This window comes from Octopus bimaculoides, chromosome 4, assembly GCF_046866305.1.
Source record: "Octopus bimaculoides isolate indiv1 chromosome 4, ASM4686630v1, whole genome shotgun sequence".
Lineage (NCBI taxonomy): Eukaryota > Metazoa > Mollusca > Cephalopoda > Octopoda > Octopodidae > Octopus > Octopus bimaculoides.
Genome location: NC_142931.1, coordinates 11,536,924 through 11,561,019, shown reverse-complemented (window position 1 = coordinate 11,561,019; position 24,096 = coordinate 11,536,924). Strand labels below are relative to the sequence as shown.

Sequence of the window (24,096 nt, the reverse complement as noted above, 5' to 3'; positions counted from 1 at the left end):
TGATGCTTTTGAAGGCTCTTTGTAATTTAATATGATCAGAAGTGGACAAAAATCAAATTAAAAGACAGCATACATATTTGGGAAAATAAGGAATTAAAATATGACAAAAAAAAAAACCTTTTTAAATATATATGTTCAATAATTTTAGAGTTCTGTGAAAGGGGAAAATATGGCTGATTTGTGTTGAATAAAGTTTAGGTCTACTATCAAGTTTTGAAATAATTCAGTTTGAAGGAAAAAAAAAAATGTTTCAACTTAAAGCAGTTTTGTCTACAGAGCTAATGCTACAGTGCTACTGTTCTGGTACTACTACATCTTGTAGGTTAAGTTTGTACTATTGTCATATTGAATAATAGGAACCATCCAGTCAAACAGACTCACTGCTATCCCTTCGTACCACTTGTCCAGTGATTTTGATGTAAATGTTATCAATGATATTTTAATAACAGCAGAATTTTTGAATAAGATTTAAAGAAAGAAACAAAGTGGATTATTAAACATTACTTCAATTGTTTTGAAATTTAAGGTGCACAGCACCCAGTTTTAAATACTGCTGATATTGAGCTCAAACAGTAGGCGTTCTTTTTGTTTTATATACTGATATGTTAAATTCTAGCCAAGATGTTGAAGAAAGTCTCTGACAACATAATGCTAAATATCAGCATATTGGCTTGAATTGTAGCTGAACATTATCATCACAATGCTGGTTCAAATTACAGCAGTAATGTTTTCTTAAATAACTGGTATTATGTTAAAAATAACAAGGAGAAAACCCTTCGATTTTAGTATTAAAACAGTTTGAGATTCAATGTAAGGCTGTGTAGTTTTTTGTGTTTTTTTTAGTTGTTTTTTTTTTTTGTATATTTTCACCACCAGACATAGTAATTTTGTTTTCAAACTTACTTCTAATGGGGTAAAATTAGTCAACATTTAGAATTTACAACCAGTATGCAAGTAAGAAAGCTAATAAAGGTCAGGTGAATTAAAAGTGAGCTGATACTTGGATTGTTCAATTATATAGAATAATTGCAGTCTTATAAGTCGACTGGTTTAAATTGTCAGTGCACAGGTATTATTAAATGAAAATATAGATTCATGTTTACATTTGGAAAAAAAAAATCATCAGCAATTTTAATTAAATACACACATTGTCTGTATATATCTACCTATCTATTTATATATATATATATATATATATATATATATATATATTGGGAGTACTTACAGCTGTTTTTTTCTTCTTTTTACACAGACGTACGTATAGACTCACGTATACACACATCCACACATCAAATGTGTATAAAAAAATTTTCCAGTCACAAGTTTTAAGAATGAGTTATATTTCAAAAATAGGACTAATCAAAACCAACTAAGTTGAAATGGAGAGTATTGAAGCCATTAAAAAAAAAAATTATTACTTATTTAATTAGGAAATTTATATTTCCTTCATGACTGCATGTGCGTATATACAGTTTGGTATCTGAGGATTATTTTCTATGTCCACTTCCGGTAGATTCTATGTCCACTTCCGGTAGATTCTAAAACACATCATCAATAAACTATTATGTCCATGTGTAATGTTGGTTTGAACCAGTTGGACAAAATGGCAGTTTATACAGTTAAATACAAGATCTACTCCAGAAATGGTATATACATTCATACAAAACCACCATATCTGCTCATGTTTGTTTGTTTCATCATGTTCTTTCTTGTACATGGTGAAACAATATTGATTTCATAATAATATTAATTGTATCTGATTTAGGCACAAGGCCCACAATTTTGAGAGAGAGAAGAGTTCGGTCGATACCAACGACCCCAGTACTTGACTGGTACTTTATTTTATCAACCCTGGAAGGATGAAAGGCAAAGTTAACCTCAGCAGAATTTGAACTCAGAACACAAAGAGCTCAAACAAATACTATAAAGCATTTTGTCTGATGCTCTAATGATTCTGTCAATCCCTAATAATAATAATATTCATAATAATTGTTTCTAATTTAGGCACATGGCCAAGGTTAATAATAATAGTAATATGGGCACGAAGCCTCAGATTAATAAAGAAAGGGAAGTGTACAGTTGTGATGTTCATGCTTTCTCAAGGGCATTGGTGATGTAAGTGAAATAGTTCCTGCTGGTAACTGAAATCTTGTCATTGACTTTAACTCGCAGGGAACTTACTGTTACACCTTGATAGCCATCAAAAGGTACAACAACGACAATAATAATAATAAATGCAATAAAAATTTTGTTTTTAAATTGTTATGTAAAATAGTAAAAAAAAATTGTTTAAAAGAAAAAAAAATATAAACAAAATATCCCCAGAGCCTTTTGTTTTCAAGGAAAATTTTGATATAAAATTGTGTGTTTAATGTCTTACAACAATATGTAAGATTCATTGTTAGAGCTCTGTCTGTAAATTTTTTTTGTTTTTTGTGTAAGTGGTAAGACTTCTTGATTATATATAATCATATTTTTATCATCTATTTCTGCATTCAACTCCTTTGCTTTTTGTACAATACAGAAATATTTTATCACAACAAGGTTAAGGGACTTTTGTCCTGTCTCCCAGTTTCATCTGACAGCTGCTGGCAGCTCTCGTAAATATGTCGCCTCGACCGGTCACAGCCCTTTTCTAAATACTCGGCTGCAGCAGTGATGAGTTCATGACAAGAGTAAAGATGGTGGATCTCTTCAATAGTTTGGATAATTACGGGAATAAGTGCTGTACTCTGGAAAGTAGTCAGATGGACGTTCTGGGTTCTTGCGTCTTCCCATATGAGGGGAGCTGTGGCCAATGGGCCCATTAGCCATACTGAGAGTGCCTGGTGTCCTGCTTGTTGGGGAGGGTAAGCCATCTGGAATAGAGGAAAACATATTTTATGAAATTATATATCAACTGATAAAGACACGTGTCTAGGCAGGCTTTTATAACATGATAAATCTCCAAGCAATCTACAGTCTCAGAGCACATGGCTCACAACCTGAGGATTGGTGACACAGGATATTATAAAAACCTGCCTAGACATATGTCTTCACAGCAAGAACCTAGTAGTAGCTTATAAAAGCGATGCCTTACATTGGAATAATTACAGAAGTATCAAATTGTTGGATCAGGTGATGAAAGTTATGGAGAGGGTCATAGCCCAACTAATTAGGGAGAGAATTTAGATGAAATGCAGTTTGGTTTTGTGTCAGAGAGAAGCACCACTGATGCTATATTTCTGGTAAGGCAGCTGCAAGAGAAATACATAGCCGAAGACAAACCTCTGTACTTGGCATTTGTTGACTTGAAGAAAGCCTTTGACAAGGTCTCTTGATCCTTTATCTATCAGTAAGTGAGGATTGGCAACAAGTACAGTGAAGAGTTCATGGTAGAAGTAGGAGTTCATCAAGTATCAGTCCTCAGACCCCTCTTGTTCAAGCCAAGTAAGACAGCAGTCATGGCAGATACAAACTACAAACTACTTCTTTTCAATGTGTCTACCTCTTTTCCCACCTATGTTCCCCTGATCAAACTTTGTTAAACCCTTCTTTTCTAGAGCTGCAGCCTTCTGAAATTCTGTTTTTGCAGTGAAGGACTTGAAAATATTAAACATTATTGTATACACCTTTATAACATTTCAAATGGAAAGTTTTTTTTTTTTTCCTAATCAAAATTTGTCAAGAGTTAATCAGCATGTTAATTATAATAGTAAAAGTGGCTTACCAAAACTAGGCGGTGGTTTACCAGTCCTCTTAACTAACATCTGTACAGAATTGCCTCCATTTTGAATGATATCAATAGCTTCTTGGTGTGTAATATTATTGGTATTATATCCATTGATCTCCAATATCTGATCACCAACCTGAAACAATAATACAATAACAATAATTTAAAACTTGTTTCAATAACACTTTCTAATGTTAGCAAAAGGCTGTATTTCTGAAGAAGGATTGCAGTTGATTAAATTGACTCAGTACCTAGCTGGCACTTTATTGTCCCTGGAAGAGTGAAAGGCAATGTCAGCACTGGTAAAATTTAAACCTGAGGGAGTTGGAGTGACAATACAGAAAATCATGGTTCTAAATTTCATCAAAATGACTTAGCAACTGCCTTGACAAATTACAAGGATTTGCTAAAACAAAATAACAAAGGCATTAAGATATTTACTAATAGAGCAAGCAAGAATAGTGAAGTATTTATTGATAAAACAACAAAGAGAAGAAATCTAAGACAACACACAAAAGAAATAAAGAAAAAAAATCTACCCTCAAGTGGGACATCTCTCAATCCAAGAACGAGAGAAGGTACTTTCCTTCCAACGTTTTTCCACAAAACATCTATATTCTTTAAAAAATTCCATGCATTTGAAAAATAGACTTCTTCACAAACCCATGTTTTACTCATTTTCCACATCACAAACATAGATATACTGTATTTACTTGTGTGTAAGGGACATCCTTAGTTTACTGTTAAGGCTTCTTACAAACTTTTGCCCCTTCATAATTTTCATCTTTATCCTATGTATAAGTTGCATCCCAGTTTTCTTAGTTAAAATCAAGAACAAAACTGTGACTTATACACAAGTAAATACACTATGCATGCACACACACACACACCGCAGGTTAGGTTGTTACCATACATAAAACATATGGTGAGGTTGTAGGAAACATAGCAATATCCATGATTAATCGTGAATATTTTTCTATGCTTGTATAGATTGGACACACCATCTCATTATTTATTGTGGTCACTCAACATATCCTTTGTGAGGTTCAACATTCTGAGATCAGCTTTCACCATTTCTTGTCATGTTATCTTCTCCCACACATTCCTTTTATGTGGCTCTCATGGTAGTTGTCATCTTCCAAGTGCAGTATTTCCTGTTGCAGACTGATTTTGTCTTGGCTCATTTGTGCTCCACAATTCATACATGTTATTAATACATATCCAGTGAAGCTTTCTCATTTCATCTCTTTCCATCCTTGGCATTTAATGTCCATTTTTTGCTATCATATAACAGCATACTTCCCACACAAGCATCATACATGCTACAAATCTGCTCATACTCAAAGAGAGAATCCTTTTGTTGCCACACTCAATTTTACTGTTTCCTATTCTTTCAGAGCATTGATCTCTACTGTAGAGTAAGATAAGAGAAACTGCTGACAACTTCTACGGAACCTTCTGAGCATTTGAAAGAATTTATTTCATCAGTGTTTTTCCTGTAAACTACTCCCTTCACATTTGTCACATATGAAGTCTTCCTTTTTCCCCAGCCTACTCTGATCCCACTACACTTCTTGTGTATCCATAGTTTAGGCTGGGTACACCATATGGAATCACTTCCTACTTCTTCTCTGCATACTGAACATGGCCATTTCTGAGATGACTTTGCTTTCTTTCTTGAAAACGAAAACTTTTTGTTAGATTTACTTGGAAATCTCTCCATTCTAGGGTTTGCTCCCATATTTGGAATTTCTCTAAATCTTTGATTCATGTATGAGAAATATGTTATTAGTAAACAGGAGTTCCGATGGTCATTTGATTTTAAACTCCTCTGTTAATGCTTAAAGAACTATAATAACTAGAAGTAGGCAGAGAACTGAGCTCTGCAGGCTAAATTCCTCTTTTCTCATTCTCTCTCCTCTAACAGCTTCTACACAGGGAGAAATCATTTTAACCAAGATATTTACATAATGACAATTTGCTATGGCATATAAGAACATGCTAGGTAAACGAAATAATTTCATTCTTTCTAGTGAAAGTATACTGACGAAATGGTGACAGCTAAAATACAAAGTACAGTTACTTAAATCAAAACACTATGAAAACGAAGCCTATACAGATACAGATGTGTCAACGTAGTAGCAAGGTTGGTAGTAAAAATGTATAGTTTGAAAATTAGATAAACATCTCATCTATGAAAGTAAAGAAAATTGGAAATAAGGATGCTCTATTTTTTATAGGAAGTAACATTTTCCTTAATAAGATTCACTGATACTAAATATAAAACTATGAAATAAACTATTTTAAAATAATCCTTTCTAATTACTGAATAGTCAGATTTAAACCAGTGTTAGTGAAGTTATTTCCAATGAAAATGTTTCATAGAAAAACATGCTAGAAATAGTAGCCCATATCTTTAACTTTTATTAGTTCACTAACTAAGAATGGAACTTCATTCTGTACATACATTATCAACAAGCAACAATAAATATTTACAATGTCGTTCGAAGTCCAATGTATTCAGAAGGTATATTAGGACCATTAAAAACAATGAAATATATTAGAAAATTCTTACTATACATTTCATGTAAAGCTGTTGGCCATTGCACTAACTATCAAGTGGTACTTTCTAGTCATGTAGTGCGAATGTGATGAGCAACAGTTTATTTACTGCAAGTGGTAATTTTATTTAATTTTCTTTTGTATCTAAATTTCCATGACTTAATTTCCCTAGTCACCAAAATTGGCTCAAATAAGCTCTTATTTTTAACATGTTTGAATGGTTAATTAGAACATAAATTTAAACCAATTAATCAGCACACTTCTATCACTGCATTCAAGTACATTGATGACCAAAATATATTTACAAAAAGGCATGAAATCTACTGTAGTCATTTTGCCTGTTTTAAAGTCTAAAGTCCTGTAACTGCATTTCCGTTGCTAGTCAGAATGGTATGGGTGTGTGGGTTGTGAAAGTAATGACTTGCTCATTAATAACAGGTATGGTAGACAATATTACTAAAGCGCAGAAGAAAACCTCATCATGAAAGTAATTTTCAAGTATTCTAATTTCTTTAAATAAGAAGAAAATAAAAATTCTGAAGTGTAATTATTTCTAACAAAGAATTAAATGATAAGCAAAAACGTAAGTTAGAATTAACGGAAGATAATATTTTTCAGTATATTCATAATCGGATTAGAAATAATAATAAAAGAAATTAATTTGTTTAGATATCGGAAAGTAAGTATTTTGATCTAACCCTGAGATTGCTGTCTAAATCAGCAGTTCCTCCATCAGCAATTCGGAGGACGTATAAAGGCATGTTATTAAACTCCCGGCCACCACGTATTGAGAAGCCAAAACCACGAGTTCCTCGGTGCAGCTCCACTGAGTAGATTTCTTCTTCATTTTCCTGGGATGACTGCAAGTGACAAGAGATAAAGTGTAAAACAGCAAATTGGCTGAAACACTCCTGTTGAAAAACCAGATTATTAATGATAAACCAGTCAGGAAGGAATCAAGGGATGATGTGATCCTAACAATGAAATGATGAATTCCTATTTCTTTCATTGTACAATCTGACTAATGATCAACTAAGTTCTTTTAGACTGGTACTTTTAGCACATTGTCTGATGAATATGTGAAAACTTTGTTAATAATGTCACAGATCTGTTGAATTGTGTTAGGCATGATAATGAACATGTCATATATCCTGCTGTTTACAGAATTTGTGTGGTATTATTCTAACTTCATGTTTTTCAAATTTAAGAATTCCTGGAGTTCATTTTTCCTCATGTCAGTATTATTGACCACAGGGGTCTACATCCACATCTAGCTTTAAAGTGTAAAGCAAAACTGAGAAGATTTAATAAAAATTCTCAGCTTGGGAGACACATGTGTCCCAGTACAAGACTGGAACTTTATTGTCACCAGAATAATAATAAATAAAAAGATCTCGGCAGAGTTTGAACTCAGATTGTAAATTGCCAGAACTAAATATTGCATAGCATTTTGTCCAACAATATAACGATTCTGGCAATCCACTACTTTAACGCATAGAACACTGAAACGTTTTTTGGAAAGATTTCATTCAAAGAGAACAACATTGGCAAATAGTAAGAAGTGACGCATCGGTTATTGTTGAAGTTTAAACTTGAAATTTGTGTCATATAAATTTTTACGTTGTAGGATTTTCGAGCGGGATCGTTGCTGGTGCCCCTGGGCTGGCTCTTGTGCGGGTGACACATGAGGTTTCTCGAGCGAGATGAGCGTGGCTGTTGCCAGTACCGCCTGACTGGCCTTCGTGTGGGTGACACGTAAAAGCACCCACTACACTCTCTGAGTGGTTGGCGTTAGAAAGGGCATCCAGCTGTAGAAACTGCCAAATCAGATTGGAGCCTGGTGTAGCCATCTGGTTTCACCAGTCCTCAGTCAAATCGTCCAACCCATGCTAGCATGGAAAGCGGACGTTAAACGATGACGACGACGACGATAAAGTGTCAATGATATAATGATCATCATGATTAAATAGCAACTACATCATGGAAGAACCGTTTAATAAAACATAATGCTGTTAAACGCATTTTAAATTTATGTAATGAGGTATCAAAATTTTCCAATCACAACTGCAGCTTGGTCACTGAGACAATTCCACTGTAGAATGGTAAGTGACCAGGTTATAGTTCCACAACAGAAGGTTTGACACATCATGAAATTATTCTAAAATAAAAGTGAATTTAACAACTTTTTTGCATATTAAATAGCTCATTTGTAATGCAGTTACTTCAGTTTCAACACATGTTCTCCAGATCAAGTCTTCTGCCAGACAAATACAATTCCATTATTAAATAATACAACTGATTTTATTAAATTAATAATTGTGGTGGACTTTATATTGCATGCATGATAAATATGTTGTGAATATGATTGTCTTTACTGAATTATTTTAAAATAAATAAATGAATGAATAAACTGAAAGCAGGAAGTCCAGAGAAAATTTACTATGAAAAAAATTATTGAAAAGAATCTTTTAAATTACTGAATGTTAGAAAAATGATTGTTTTCTGCTTGAATCAAAGTGTCAATCATGGGTAAAAACTAGCATGAAACCCTGGCAATTTATGAGGCACTAAACAGAATATGATAAGAAAAAAAGTGAAATGAAGATGAATTGTCATAAAACAACGAGAGAGTGGCTATCAAAGTTGATCCAAAATGAAAGTAACAGAATTTATAATGAAAATATGGAGAAAGACAAATAAAATAATTATATTTATAGAGCTTGAAATTTAGGCGATAGCTACAGTGCAGCAAAAGTTAAGACAGTTACTGAGGTGCAGTAAGTGGAATAAAAGGAGGAGGAGGAAGAGGAGGTGGTGGAATATGGTAGAGAGGATAAAATATTTACAATAGCAATACAAAGAAATTTAAATTGAAGAAAATGTGAAACGTGCTTTTGTAGGTAGAAAATTAAAATACATGAAAAGTGGATGATGGATTCTCTAATGCAAAAATATTAAAAATATGTAAAAAAAAAAGTATTTATTGAATGCACTGATGTAAAATTAATAATAATAATAATACAATAATAAATAAATTATTAATGAGAAACAAAGTTATTAAAATAATTTTTATTTTAGAAAATGATTAAAAGAAAATAAGTTTGAAAGATAAATTTAAAAGATTTATGACAACAACAACAATAATAATAATAATAAAAATAACGTAAAATACCTTTAAAAAGACAACAATAAAAATAAAATACAAATACGCAATAGTTACGTCTAAACATTTGATACAACTATGAAAATATAGTAAGACAACGCAGTAAAATTTCACGAAACATATTAAGAAAACAGACCAACTAGACAAAGGGTACAAGGGTAGGATGGAAAAAAATTCCTATGTGAAATATTTTGATGATTTTGAGAAGAAGAAATTGAAAGAAAAGAAAATATAAACGTTTTGGATAAATTGTGTTTATAACAAGTTTTGAGAATCACTTTTGTCTTAATTGGTGTGATTTAAAAGTTGTGTATTATAATAGTTTTAGAATTTGGAATTGTGGATTTGGAATTAAGGAAAGATGTACCAAAGTACAAAATCTTTATAGATTTACTGGAAGTTTAAAAACTTTTAAGCTTTTATTTTGTCTTTTCCAATTTTTCCCAAATTTAAATTTACATTTAATGAATTTTTAATCATACAATACAAAATATATTTGTTTTGATTTAACATTTTAAAACAAAGAATTACTTGGATTTGGATTAATAAATAATAACTTTTCTAATGAAGTTTTTGGTAGTTGTAAATTTAGTAATCATAAATAAAAGAATATCAATGTAATAATTAATGAATTCATCTTTGTATTTTACATTCTTGCATAAATAAGAAGTTTCATTGCTTGTCTTTCTCTGTTTTTTTCTTTTTAGTTAATATGAACATTTCACACCATTGGAACAATTCATTTTATAATTAGATACCAATTCTACAACTAACCTTAACGAAGTGCTTTTACCAAGGTTTGCAATGCAGTGGCTGCCATAACATTTGAAACATTGACTGCTCAATCATAAAAACATTTTTGTTTGATTAAATTTACTTTTAATGTTTTGCTGTGACATTTCCCAACCAGAACCCCAAGGTTCCACAAGAGGTTGCTAGGAGTTCTGTGATAAATAGACTATTCATATGCAAATTCAAGAAAAGGATTGATAAAGGTATTTTTGTGCACAGGTACAATTAAAAATGTACAGAAAATGGACTCCATCAAATGCTAGTGGAGAAAACTAGAAGTAGTTCATAGCTTCCATTACCTAGGTGATCAAATCAGTAGCAGGGATGGATACTCTGACAGCATAGCTGCTAGAATAAGAATAAGTTGGGCAAAGTTCTAGAGAGCCCCTACCTCTGTTGGTAACAAAGGGCCTCTCCCTCAGAGTGAAAGGCAGATTGTATGATTCCTGTGTGCAAACAACCATGACAGTGAAACATGGGCTGTGACTGCTGAGGAAATGCGTAGGCTTGAAAGAAATGAAGCTAGTATGTTTCGTTGGATGTGTAATGTCAGTGTGCATGCACGACAGAGTGTAAATGTCTTGAGAGAAAAGTTGGGCACAGGAGGCATAAGGTGTGGTGTGCAAGAGAGACGACTGTGTTGGTACGGTCATGTGATATATATGGATGTGGACAGCTGTGTGAAGAAATGCTGATCTCTACCAGTGGAAGAAGGAGTCCCAAGAAGACATAGGATGAGGTGATGAAGCATGATCTTCAAACATTGGGCCTCATGGAGGCAATTTGATTGATAACTGTGTTGCGTAGCTAGCACCTGTGCTGGTGGCACGTAAAAAGCACTTTCTCAGCGCTGGGCCTCACGGAGATAATGACAAATGACTGAGTCCAATTTTCTTACAGTCCACCTTGGATTGGAACTATTCTATTGACCTTGAAAGGGTGACATTGGGAGAGTTGGAGCAAATATTACAAGGCATTCTATTTGACGTGGAGGTGTGTGGCCTAGAGGTTAAGGTGTTGGACTCATGAATTTAAGATTGTGATTTCAATTCCTGGACTGGGTGATGCATTGTGTTCTTGAGCAAATAATTTCATTTCATGTTGCTCCAGACCACACAGCTGACAAAAATGAGAAATCCTGTGATGGACTGGTGTCCCATCCAGGTGGGTAAATACATATAACCACGGAAATCAGAAAACTGGCCCTTATGAGTTTATAGAGCTCGAGAAGGGAATTTTTCTTTTTTATTCTATTTGATGCTCTAATGAGTCTACCAATTCACTGCTAAATATGGTAATTTCAATGTGTATTTTAAGAGTTCTGCAAGGGTAATAAATGTTGGGAAACGCTACTCTATTGTAACCGTTTCATTGATTTATTTGTTACAGTTTCACACATGATCACAGACTGAGTCAACTCTCGCCAAACAAGTGCAAACACTACAAAACAGAAAATAGAAATATTCACAGTAATAAACTTGCAAACATTGATGGAAGATTTTTAGTGAGAGATATTTCAGAAAACAGGAGTTTTGCTTTCTAGTTTAGTATCATATGTAGGAGTACTCTGTCGGTTATGACAACGAGGGTCCCAGCTGATATGATCAATGGAACAGCTTGCTCGAGAAATTGATGTGCAAGTGGCTGAGCACTCCACAGACACGTGTACCCTTAACGTACATGTGGGGAGATTCAGCGTGACAAGGCCAGCCCTTTGAAATACAGGTACAACACATTTTTGCCAGCTGAGTGGACTGGAGCAACATGAAATAAAGTGTCTTGCTCAAGGACACAGCACGTTGCTGGGAATTGAACTCATGACCTTACAATCGTGAGTCGAATGCCCTAACCACTAAGCCACGTGCCTTCACTTAGTGTCATATAACTGACAGGTATACATGAAAAGTTGTTACAACCACTGGCTTGGGAACAAAATTTGTTTAGGGGGTGCAAACCCCCAAATTTTTACAGATAAGGTCATGTTTTTTTTTTATTTATTCATGTTCTTTGAGAAGAAATCTATCTTCAAGCTACTTTTTATAGATCACTTTTTACTCAATGTTTTCTAAACCTGACAAAAGTAAGTAGGGGTACAAATTTTGATTTTGCACCCCACAACAGTTTTACTGGGTGCACTTGCACCCCCTGTTCTCAGGCCCATGGCTATGACTAATTAACTCTTTCGACACCATATTTATTTTTTTGACACAATAAGCTGCCTTTTGTTTCAATTAATTTTGAAAATAATAAAGAATTTAGTAAAATAATATTGATGGAAAATGTTTAACTTAGATCATTTTAAAACAGAAAGTTTGTATCATAGAACCAGAGTAAGTCTTGGCTGATAACAAAGTCTGCTTTGGTATGGTTTCTACAACTGGATGCCTTGCCTAATGCCGACTGCTTTAGATTGCACTGCATAATTTTTTCATGGTCCCAGTGGCAATGAGGTCACCTTGTAACTTTATAATATTAAGTGCCTAAAGTGACTCCCTATAATTGAAGGAGAAGAGAGAGGGTGTAAGGATTCTAGGGGGGGGGGGAAGGGAAAGATGAGAGGAACTGATTTAAATATATGTGTGTGTGTGTGTGTGTGTGGTGTGCATGATGTATATGTATATGAATCATATGTAAAATGGATGGCCTTTTGCAGTTTCTGTCTTCCAAATACCAATGAGAAAGGCATTGGTCAACACGTAGTAGAAGACACATATCCAAGATGACATGCAGTGGAATTCAAGCCAGAATTAGATGGCTGTGAAGCAAAACTTCTGAAACCATTTTGAGAACAATTGCTTACTGTCATATTTGAAAACACTGTGTACATATGAAGAAATCATTACTGCTGTAATTCTTCATAATTATTATTATTATTATTATTATTAAAAGGTGGCAAGCTGGCAGAATTATCAGGGCATGGGAAGAAATGCTAATTTAGATCTTGTGCCTAAATTAGAAACTTTTGTTATTGTTATCATCGTCATTATTATTATTATTATTATTATTATTATTATATATTGAGTGACAGAAATAGTAAACCACTAAACTGCTTTTTCGTATTTATTTTCTAAAGATGTTCTGAGATGAAATTTTGTTGGATAGTTCTCAAGAAGAAAATAAAAAAAGTCCTCCTCTAACATTATATTATATAATGTAATGAACTACTGAGTATGGTTACACCGAAGCAGCTGAGAAATGTGCATATTTAATCTATATTACAAGTTTTCACATTCTCATAGTTCAGGTATGATGTCCACTTCGCAATTTTATTGTTAACTGAAGTTAACAGAAAAGTAACAATAGAATGATTTCTTCAGGAAAATTTTAGCATGAAGAATTGTTGCAGCTAATTAAGCTGACAACAGTTTAATTTAGTTAATTTACTGTACTCTAAAATGTCATTACATATTTGCTGTTTTCAGTCAGTCTAGCTGAGAAACAGCTAATGCTTCCACCAAACAGAGACCAACCAGTTTAAAAACATTTGCACCAGTAATTAATACAACTAAACAATAAAGGATTTTTAGAGTGTTGGATGCAAGAGAAAAGAATTAACTGATGAGTTATAAACAAAAACTAATTTAGGCCTCCTTTGTTTTTTTCTTTTTTTATAGTTTTTAATTATTATTTTCCTAACACATTTTAAAAAGGCATGAACATTACAACTTTCTACTCTCCTTCCCTGTTTCAATGTGAAATGAAAAAAAAAAAATTTTGAATGAACAAAATGTTATTCTCTAAAAAACCTGCTAATTCTCACCAGGTTGCTAATATGGTAATTATGTATTATTCCTTTACTTCGAATAATTATATTGATTCTTTATTATATAAGCTAGTTTTTTTTTTTCTCAAGCATTGGTTTTCATAAATCTTCCAGCACAAGGGACATTGTTAATTAAATGATACAATAATCATTTTTATTAAATTATTCACTACAATCTGGACTGGCTAATGTAGATCTTGTTTCAATTACTTTAAGTTTCATTTTTATATTTACAGAATATTGAAGATATGTAAAAAAAAAAAAAAAATCCAATTTAATAATTTCTTAATTTTAACAAATATTATTTAGTTCAAATATATTAAAAACACAACAGCCTATATTATTACAAATAGAGAATGAATTATTTCCTTTAAATTTTATTATGCAGCATATATGCACTGAACCATTTTATATTAAATGCAGGGAAATCATATGTAATTATGAGAATGACTTTGTTGCTTATGGTTTGTCCACATTAAAAATTATATTGGTAATTTCTTAAGAATTGATGAATTTAGTTTTTTTTTATTCAAAATCACTTTTGATTTATCAGTGATTCTTAAAATGATTGACATTAAAACAGGAACAAGGAAAGTAAAGGATAGAAAGCAGTTGATGTTTTCCATGCGCAAATTACGCAACGTAAGAACTAATCTGCATGCTGTTGAAGCTGAGTCATAAGTTTTCTTCTTGGACTAAAATCCAGGCGCCTACCTTACACTGGATATCCCTCTCTCTTGTTGGTGAGAAAAGCATGCTAAAATAGAAGTCCAAAGAACGGTTGCTATCTTCTCATGTTCAATTAACAAAATAGAGCAACATTTGAAAACTGAATATTAACAGGTGTGAAGTAAGTTCACCGCAAAAAGGTACCAAATATCAAAATAAATTTATAGAAATAAAATGAGGATTATGACAGCAAAGATAAAGTTTATGACATGAATGATAATGAAGATGAAGACAAAATGATGTAACATTGATGATAATGATAACATTGATGTGATGAGAGACAATCTTATATTTATTTCCATTGGCTCCTGTTTGTAAACTAAGACAAATTCAAATATCAGTCAACAAAATAAATGTATAATATATAACTGAATTATTTTATTCCGGTTATTATTTGGGTCTGAGAGTACTTTTGAATGATTAAGCACCAGTTGAAGCAAAATGCTGACTTTTTCATTAATTGGTATAAAAGTCCCCATTTGTAAATATGCGTATGTGTATACAGCTAATTATACAGCAGACATTGCATACTCCACCACAAACACGTTTTGTGCATTTTAAAGTATGTAGAGCATGTAAACCAACTAACTACATTCTCTCCTTTGCAAGTATGTCTGTACATACACGCATGCATGCATGCACACACACACAGATATACGTTGGTCTGATAAAACAAACAGGAGAAACAGAACTGAATACATGAATATATGCTTCTTTTTATCTTTTTGTTTTAATTGGCAAAAGGTTGCAAAAGTGACTTAAAGACAGAGAGTTTTGTGCATGGCACTTATCAAAGTTTGGTAAGTGCCATACACAAAACAATCAAGCCCTGAGTCACTTTTGTAACTTTCTGTTAATAAAAAATAAAAGGTAAAAACGTACACCAAGCATGCATATATATATATATATATATATATATATATATATATATATATATATATATATATATATATATATATATATGTGTGTGTATATATATAGGGGTTGAACAAAATAATGGAAACACATAGCATCATAACTTTGAAATATCTATAAAACCATCAAAAGCTTGTTTATTTTTGTTTTTTTGATTTATTATTAGTGTTACTTAATATGTTTTACTAAAATTGCTGTTTCTCTTCAGATATCATCAGAAAAAGGCAATTAAAATTCATTAAAATGACAGATCTATCGGACTTTCAAAGAGGTCAAATTGTTGGTGCTCGTATGGCAGGTACTAGCGTAATGAAAACAGCCGAAATTTTTGGTGTATCAAGAAGTACTGTCTCGAAAGTAATGACAGCCTTTGAGAAAGAGGGAAAAAACCTCCTTGTCAAAACAAAACTCCAGAAGAAAACCAAAACTTTCAGATAGGGATCGTTGGACTCTTATGTGAATTGTTAGAAAGGATCACAAAAGTACATCTACCAAAATTACTGTAGAGCTTAATGACCACCCTGAGAACCCAGTTTCCACAAAAACTGTTCAGCAGGATTTCATGGGAGGGCTGCAATCAGAAAACCACTACTTTCAAAAACAAACGTTACAACGCATTTAGAGTGGAGTAAAAACCTACAGAATTGGTCTCTAGGGCAGTGGAAGAATGTTATTTTCTCCAACGAGTCATCCTTTACTTTATTTCCAACCACCGGCTGAGTATACGTGTGGAGACAACCAAATGAAGCATTTGACCCAGACTGCCTTCTTCCAACTGTTAAACATGGAGGAGGATCTGTGATGATCTGGAGGAGCTATATCTTGGAAATCTGCCAGCCCAATGGCAGAACTAATAGTCAAGACTATTTAAGCATTTTACCTGATCAAATTCATCTTATGGTTGCAGAAATGTTTCTGGAGGGAAATGCAATCTTTTGGGATGATAATGCACCAATTCACACAGCTAAAGTTGTTACTGAGTGGCATGAGGAATATTCTAGTGAAGTTGAACATCTTATCTGGCCACTACAATCCCCAGATTTCATTATTATTGAACATTTATCGTGAATTTTAGAAAGACAAGTAAGGAGTCGATATCCTCCACCATCATCACTACAAGAACTGGAGACTGTTTTAGCTGAAGAATGGACAAAAATTCCTTTGGAAACAGTTCAAACTTTGTATGAGTCTATACCTTGTAGAATTCAAGCTGTAATTACTGCCAAAGGTGGTCCTACCCCATATTAAAATAAATTTGATTGAAATTTTAAGGTGTTTCCATTATTTTGTCCAACCCCTGTATATATATATATATATATATATATATATATATATATATAAAACTTTTACAAGGAAAAAGTTGACAGTGACTTTGAAGTTTCAGTCTAATGAAGGTGAGCGGCACAAAACCTCAAAGTCACTATCAGCCTGTTCCTTCTAAAAATTAATATGTACTCTACTAAAGAGTATTGAGTAATCCTTCAGTTTATTGTTAAACAGTTTTTAAATATAGCTTGACATAAAACAAACATCAATATGTGTGTGTGTGTCTCTATATTGTTGAATTGTATGCTAACAACTATACGTGTTTTGTAATAATCTTTTCATTTTAAATAAAGTAACATAGTTGCTAAAACATTTTCAAGATAGCCAGAATAATAAAAGTCATTAAACTGAAGAATCACTAAAATCTGTGCAATGAGAGACTCCATTAAAACAAAATAACAACACTTTTATTTCACTTGATTTTTGTGATTCCACAAAGTGTTGCAAGGCTTTTAGATAATTCTTATTTGTTCGTCATGCAAATATCAGAGCTCTGTACAAAAACAGGATTATAATGAAATGAAATGAATTTATTAAAGATGAATTCATCATCATAATTATCAGTTTAATGATCACTTTTCCATGGTTGCATGGATCAGATGGAAACTGCTAAGGCAGATTTGGTCAGATGTTCTTCCTCGCACCAGTTTTCAAGGAAGACTGACAATGGGTGGGGGTGGGGGACATTGCATGGATGACTGTGGTATTCATTTATAACTATTACATGGTGTTGAGACACACACATCCACCCCCACCCACACATTCGGCTTCTTAAGGCTTTGATTGGCTCAAATCTATAGTGCCACACAGTGATATTGAACCTGAAACCTTGTAGCTGGGAAGTGAACTTTTTAACCATACACCAGCTTGTGCTTTGTTGAGTAGAATACATAATTAAAGAAGAAATGATATTTTATCAAACAATCACTATAACGTTGTAAGAAAAATATTTCATTTATTGCTGGTGTATGAGAATTGAAAATGAAAAATTTTCATAACATTTAATGGGCTGTGTTGAGACTAAGTCAGTCTGCTTGAGCCCCCAAACATCACCAGATCAAGGTTTAGATGATTAGACATCAGAAATAGGACAAAGATTACAGTGAAATTGTTTCAACTATAAATCTTTGTTGAAGATTTGTTTCATCAAAAGTTTATCAGATGATGATAAAGGTGAGATAACAGAGGCTATATTTCACAAGATTAAGATTTGAATAAACTGATGAAAGATATGATAGTTTAGTTGACAATACTCTGAGATTCCATTTAGTCTTTCTCTATGGTAAAGCAAGTAGGGCACAACACCTCAGCTTTAGAAATATGAACTATGTCAAGCAATGAAGATAGTGATGATGGAATTGTAGTTGGTGCTTAGAAAGTCATGTAACCAATATAGTTTTCATTTTTATACTCATGTATTCAAATGTTATTAAATCTAATGAATTCATATAAACTTGGGCAGTTTTAATGAAATATAATAATACAAAGTGATTTAAAGTGAAACCTGGTAAAAAAAATTCTTACATTCACAAATAATTTGGAAATGTTGAAATGCTCGTTAGAAACTGATTAATTATGAGATAAAAATATACCTATAGTTTGATATTATGATCCTCTTTCTTGTGGTTAAATTAAAAAACAAATAGGAAAATCAGGACAAATAACTAGTTTAAGAGAGAAACGTTCATACAAGAACAAAACAAATATGTAATAAGTATAATATTTAACAAAACTATTTTCAATTAAAGTTAAATCGACACTTTACTAAGCAAGGCTAACACAATCTTTTAAAACAAAATTTGCTTTAATCTACATTTTGTACATATTTGGCTAGAACCAAACTACTTATTTCTTTATTAGATATGTAATGAAAATGTATAATTCATTAACTTAAAAATACTCTTTATTAATAGATTTCTAATTTATTTATATTTTTCATGAGTAATTTTATATTTGAAAACAAGTTTATTTACTCTTGCTATTGAAAGTAGTTAAAAATAGAAAAGAATTGTCAGAATATCAAATCTATGTTTTACATAGTTCTTACATGAAAGATCTATTTTAGGTCTGTCTTACTGAATATTTAGACAGATAAACAGATCTACAATTAACTGCTAATTTGCCAGTTAATAAAAAAAAAGTCTTAACTGTTTTTGTAAGCAATACAAAAGGTTTATGGTTAATATAAGTTAGATGAGATATTAATCTGAATAATGCTTTATTGCTTACTTGTGCCCATCTCCTGGACAGCTGGTTCAAATACTTGTAACAAATTGAATTCCACTGATCACACCAAAGATGGTATTAAACCAAACAACAGATTAAGTTTGGATTGAGTCTACTAACCATCTTAACAGTAACATTCATTAGAAATTTTTTATTATGTTTATCTTTTATCTTTTACTTGCTCCAGTCATTAGACTGTGGCCATTCTGGGGCACCCACCTTCAATTTTTAGTTGTGTTTATTCAACCAATCTCTTTTGCCAAATTGCTAATTTACAGAGATGTAAACACACCAACACACAATGGGCTTGTTTCAGTTTCCAATTACCAAATTTACTCACAAGGCTTTGGTAAGCCTGTGATTACAGTAGAAGATACTTGCCCAGGGTGCTACACAATGGGACTGAACCTGAAGCCATATGGTTGGGAAGCAAACTTCTTACCACACAGCTACACCTAAAACACATTGGAACCTTTGTTGAGTCAAGGACATTTGTATGTCTTCTGGTCACCCAACAGTTCATTGATACATATGTTTCATGTTTGTGATCATGTTTTATAGCTACTACTTGAGATTCTAGTTCAACATAACATTATGAATAATTACAAGGCCAATGAGGCAGCTTAAACATAACATTCTATATCTTATCACTTTTGACATTCTGTCAGATTTTACAGTTCAATAAAATGTTAAATAATTGGGGTTGTAAAGTGACATTGTTACAAAACAAAATCCAGATGGATTGCTACAAAACATTTAGTTTCATCCATCCATTGTTTGAGTTCTTACCTTGCTGGGGTGGGGGGTGGGGGTATTTCATATTCTATCTTTGAGGGATTGATAGAATAAATAAATTCAACCAAATATTTGTTTCCATGCCTAGGTAAGAACTTATTGTTACTGCGAAGCTCCAGGCCAGTCCTAAACTAAGCTTACCTAAAATGAAAGACATTGCAGTCATTTTTTAAAGATGGCTGGGCATGATTTAAGAGAGGTTTGACTGCTTTTTCTAGCAGGTCAAATGACTGCTTAAAGAGTTCCTCACTAAAAAAAAATCTTTATTATTTAGAGATATATATCTTCTTGAGCTTCCCATTCATACAAATTAATTGGTAATAAAATGAACAGTAAATTTAAAGAAACTAGTGATAATCTGCATCATAAGTAAATATATTCTGACTCTGTACCTATGTCAGAAGTTATCAACCAAGCTAAGGCAATGTATGTTATAGCCACAGGTCATACACAATATTTACACAAAAACCATATTTTGGTTGTTGCATGGCATTCAATTTATTCTAAGTCAACTTGAAAATGACATGTTTATTCCTTTACTTGCATGCCTGGTAGACCCCCTAAACAATAACAAACCTCTATCAAACTAGAAAAACTATTTCCACTATTCCTTTCTTTAACCCTTACTGCTGTTTCCACCTAATGCTCTTTGCCACTAACATTGTAAATATATCCACTACATTCAGGAATGAAGATCATTATCATAAATGTCTCCTAAAGATAAGACAATGAGGGAGCCTTTGCATAGTAGTTAGAAATAACAGTTAAGTGCCCCCAAAATCACATCTTCCTATTTTAAAAATAGGAAGGACACATTGGATAGTGTAGTCTTAAAAATATTCTAAAAAGAAAAAAATGCAGTGGCCATCCTCCTGTTTTAAAGACTCATTAGATTGGCACAGTCTTATAAATATTTGCTTTTGATCACAGTTCTGCTGAACCAGACCTGACCTTGGGCTAAACCACCACCACCACCACCACTGTCAGACAATGTGATAATATTTAAAACAAGGCAAACATGACCTATTTTAAAATTAAAAACTAAAACTATAATGCTCCCTTCTCATGGATATTTTTGACTTTATGGGGGTCAAATTTGTTGCAGAGATTGGTACTGATTTGTCTCCACTGACAATATTTGGAAGTCTTGTGCTTAGAATAGAAAAGAATATTTGGAAGTCTTATATTCTTAGCTTTACAGCTGAAACAACATAATGGAGACTTGAACCTAGTACATAAGCACTAACAATATATCTTCACATTGACTGAGATTTTACAGCCCACAGTAAAGTACTTTTATCATATTAGGTATGAATCAATGGACCGATTCATGTTGGAGGGCTATGTTTTTTTTTAAACTTCCACACAAATTACTATTATGATAAAAAACACAAATACTCAACAGCCAAATGTTATCACATTCTTCCCTGCTTTAGTATCATTTACCCCACTCTACTTCTTCCTCTTCCACCTCAGCCTATCCTGCTGTTTGTTTCTTATATCATTAAGTTCAAAGCATTAATGGAAATTCAATCATCTTCTCTGTCTCTCCTCTCTCTATTTTCCCCTGTCATACACACATATACATACAAGAGGCAGCTTCAGGCCCTTTCTTTTTTCTCTTATGTAGGCCGTCACTCTTCCAGTCTCATGTTTGCTACCCCTGTTTTCTTCCCTGTCGCAACATTAGTTACCTAATTCTAGTGTGTATTGGGCACTCAAGCAAAAATATATGAATGTTTTAATTATAAATATATGAAATGATCCATGCTCTGACTGCAATCTGAAATTTAATATAAATAACATAAAAATACTAAGTACACAGCACTGAAATTTAAATAAAAATAATAAATACATACACACAAAGTAATTTTAAACTGGAAGCTGTCAAGATTCTTTTCCAAAACCGCTTTTATGAAAAAACAAAAAAAAATTAAAAGAAAGCCTCTAAATATAAAGTAATTATAATTATGAACTTACTTGGTGATTTTGAATTCGAGGTGGTCTGCTCATATCTTTTGGACGCTCAGCATGTTGTGTTGTGCTGTACCTGGAGAAAATTAAACAATGAAAGATCTCAAAATTGTCGTATTGTCATATCTAACAAAAAGGAGCTTACCACCTTCACATTTGTCATTTTTGTCTTAACTCTTTCTATCTTACCCATACCATCTCAATCTTTCTTTCAAATCATTTTATCTCAACTTTCTCTTTTCATTTTTTTCTGGCTATTCTCCTCATCTCCTGTTCATTTCTCTGTTCACTCATCTTTGTATTTCTATCTCTCCATTTCCATCTTTATCTGTATTTTTATCTTCTCATGATACAGATGAATTCAAGGCAATCTACTAGTTAATCTTCCCCCACCCTTAATATTTCTCTCACTTTCTTATTATGACCACTCACATTTATTGATAGAATAATTCCTTGTAATCTGAGAAAACGAACCTTTAAATAGACAAAGGTTTAAAAAAAGCACACACACACACACACATCTACTGTATTTTAGCATGTATAAGGAACCCTTTTTTGTCAAAAATTAGGTTAAAAAAATTTGGGAGTTTCTTATACATGCATAATATTATAATCCCTTACAAAACCTTTTTTTCCAAAATTAAGGGGTTCCTTATACATGTTAAAATACAGTATGCAACATCTCTTGGTAATTGTAGTAATGCTCATATATAAATCTGTATTTTACATTTTATTAATGATATATAAATGAACTTTGAATTATTGACATGAAATTACAGAGTCACAGAAATAATGCAGGGAATTGCTAACTTACCGTTCATTTGTTGGTTGATGGTAAGGAGAATGGTCAGATCTGTGTGAGATGTCACTCTCACTGATTGCAGGATATGCCATTGCATTTATCATTGAACCAGCAGAACTCTAAAATAACAAAATAAATAAATAATTAGATATTGGTCTATGAGTGATTTGTGGAAAGAAAACATCTCAAGAGAAAAGCAGAGAAAAAGTAATTTGTTTGGTAAAAGATTACAAAACACATCTTAAATTAGTGCCAAAGTTTAACAAGAACAGAAATAAATTGGCAAAAAAGTCTTTGAAAATGGTACTATGATATTTATGACTTCCTAAGATAACTGAGAGGAGAACAAAAAAATTTACTTTGAAAGACTTCTTTGAAAAGAAACTTTAAAATCTCATTTTGTCAGATCTATTAAGTTAGAACTAATAAAGACATTTACAAAGAATAGAACAATAGCATGTATACTTTATCAACAATATACTTAATGATAGAATAAAGAAATGTGATATGGAGTGTGAGCAGAATTTAGTATTCAGCTACAACACTTTATGTTCTGAGTTCAAATCCCACTGAAGTTAACTTGAGTTTTTATCATTTTAATGTTAATAAAACAATACCAGTAATATCCTAGAAATCAATTATACTTCCTAAATCCTTCTATTATAGATTGCTGTCCTCATATCCATATACTCATTAAATTCCTCTCTTATAACTTTCTGTCCTTATACCCATGTAAGGAGTAATCAATGAGTATATAAAACAGAAGAATTTATTAGAAGAACAAAGCATTAAACTGTCTTGGCCATTGACATCATTGATTTGCTCAAATCATTATCTTGTTTCACAATAATTCATTGCATCTCTTTTCAACTCCATAGAAACTTCCATCAATGAGTAGAAAGAGGCTTTGGCCTGTATGTTTTATCATAATTCTTGATAGGTACTTTAAGTAGTACCAAAATTATAGAAATAAGGGAGAGAGTGAGAGTGGGGAATGGAGAAGTATTGAACTTAACATACCCGCTGTGATGTGGATGTTGTACTGGAAGCATCATCTGTAACAAGGGATAAAATGAAGGGAATTTTTTTTATTTTTTAACAAAAGATATTGTTAATAGAGAATATTTACTGAAATACAGTGAATATTATGTAGCAAATACTAATAAATCTTGAGTTTTACTCAGAACAAAGATGAGAAAAGAAAGAAAAGAACATATACAGATTCATATAAACAGTGAGTATATAACAGAAAACATAGGCTATTTGACAAAATAAGAGAGTTCGTTAGATGTTGGGCTATCTTTAAAGGAGAAGTGGAAATGTTTAATAAAATACTA

General features: G+C 32.5%; 2 protein-coding genes across 51 annotated transcripts in view; one reads left to right on the top strand and one right to left on the bottom strand.

Annotated features, from left to right (window-relative positions):
- The window catches only part of LOC106872182 (deaminated glutathione amidase), a 59,512-nt gene extending 47,926 nt beyond the window's left edge, over window positions 1-11,586 (top strand). The window contains exon 12 of the mRNA XM_089350273.1: window positions 10,145-11,586. The gene's annotated coding sequence lies outside the window, so the exon portion shown is untranslated. The remainder of the gene's footprint in view (window positions 1-10,144) is intronic.
- Window positions 1,324-24,096, bottom strand: part of LOC106872181 (membrane-associated guanylate kinase, WW and PDZ domain-containing protein 1) — a 668,717-nt gene continuing 645,944 nt past the window's right edge. For 39 of the 50 annotated variants that reach the window (XM_089350230.1, XM_089350238.1, XM_089350231.1 and 36 more), the window contains 6 exons: window positions 23,780-23,814; window positions 22,772-22,878; window positions 21,964-22,033; window positions 6,973-7,134; window positions 3,710-3,848; window positions 1,324-2,858 (listed from right to left, as the gene is read on the bottom strand). In XM_089350230.1, the coding sequence (XP_089206356.1) occupies window positions 2,695-2,858; window positions 3,710-3,848; window positions 6,973-7,134; window positions 21,964-22,033; window positions 22,772-22,878; window positions 23,780-23,814 (677 nt within the window). In that variant the 3' untranslated portion in view covers window positions 1,324-2,694. Of the gene's footprint in view, window positions 2,859-3,709; window positions 3,849-6,972; window positions 7,135-14,706; window positions 14,750-21,963; window positions 22,034-22,771; window positions 22,879-23,779; window positions 23,815-24,096 lie in introns of those variants that run through there. The other 11 variants (XR_016241362.1, XR_016241361.1, XR_016241363.1 and 8 more) reach the window with 2 other exon arrangements.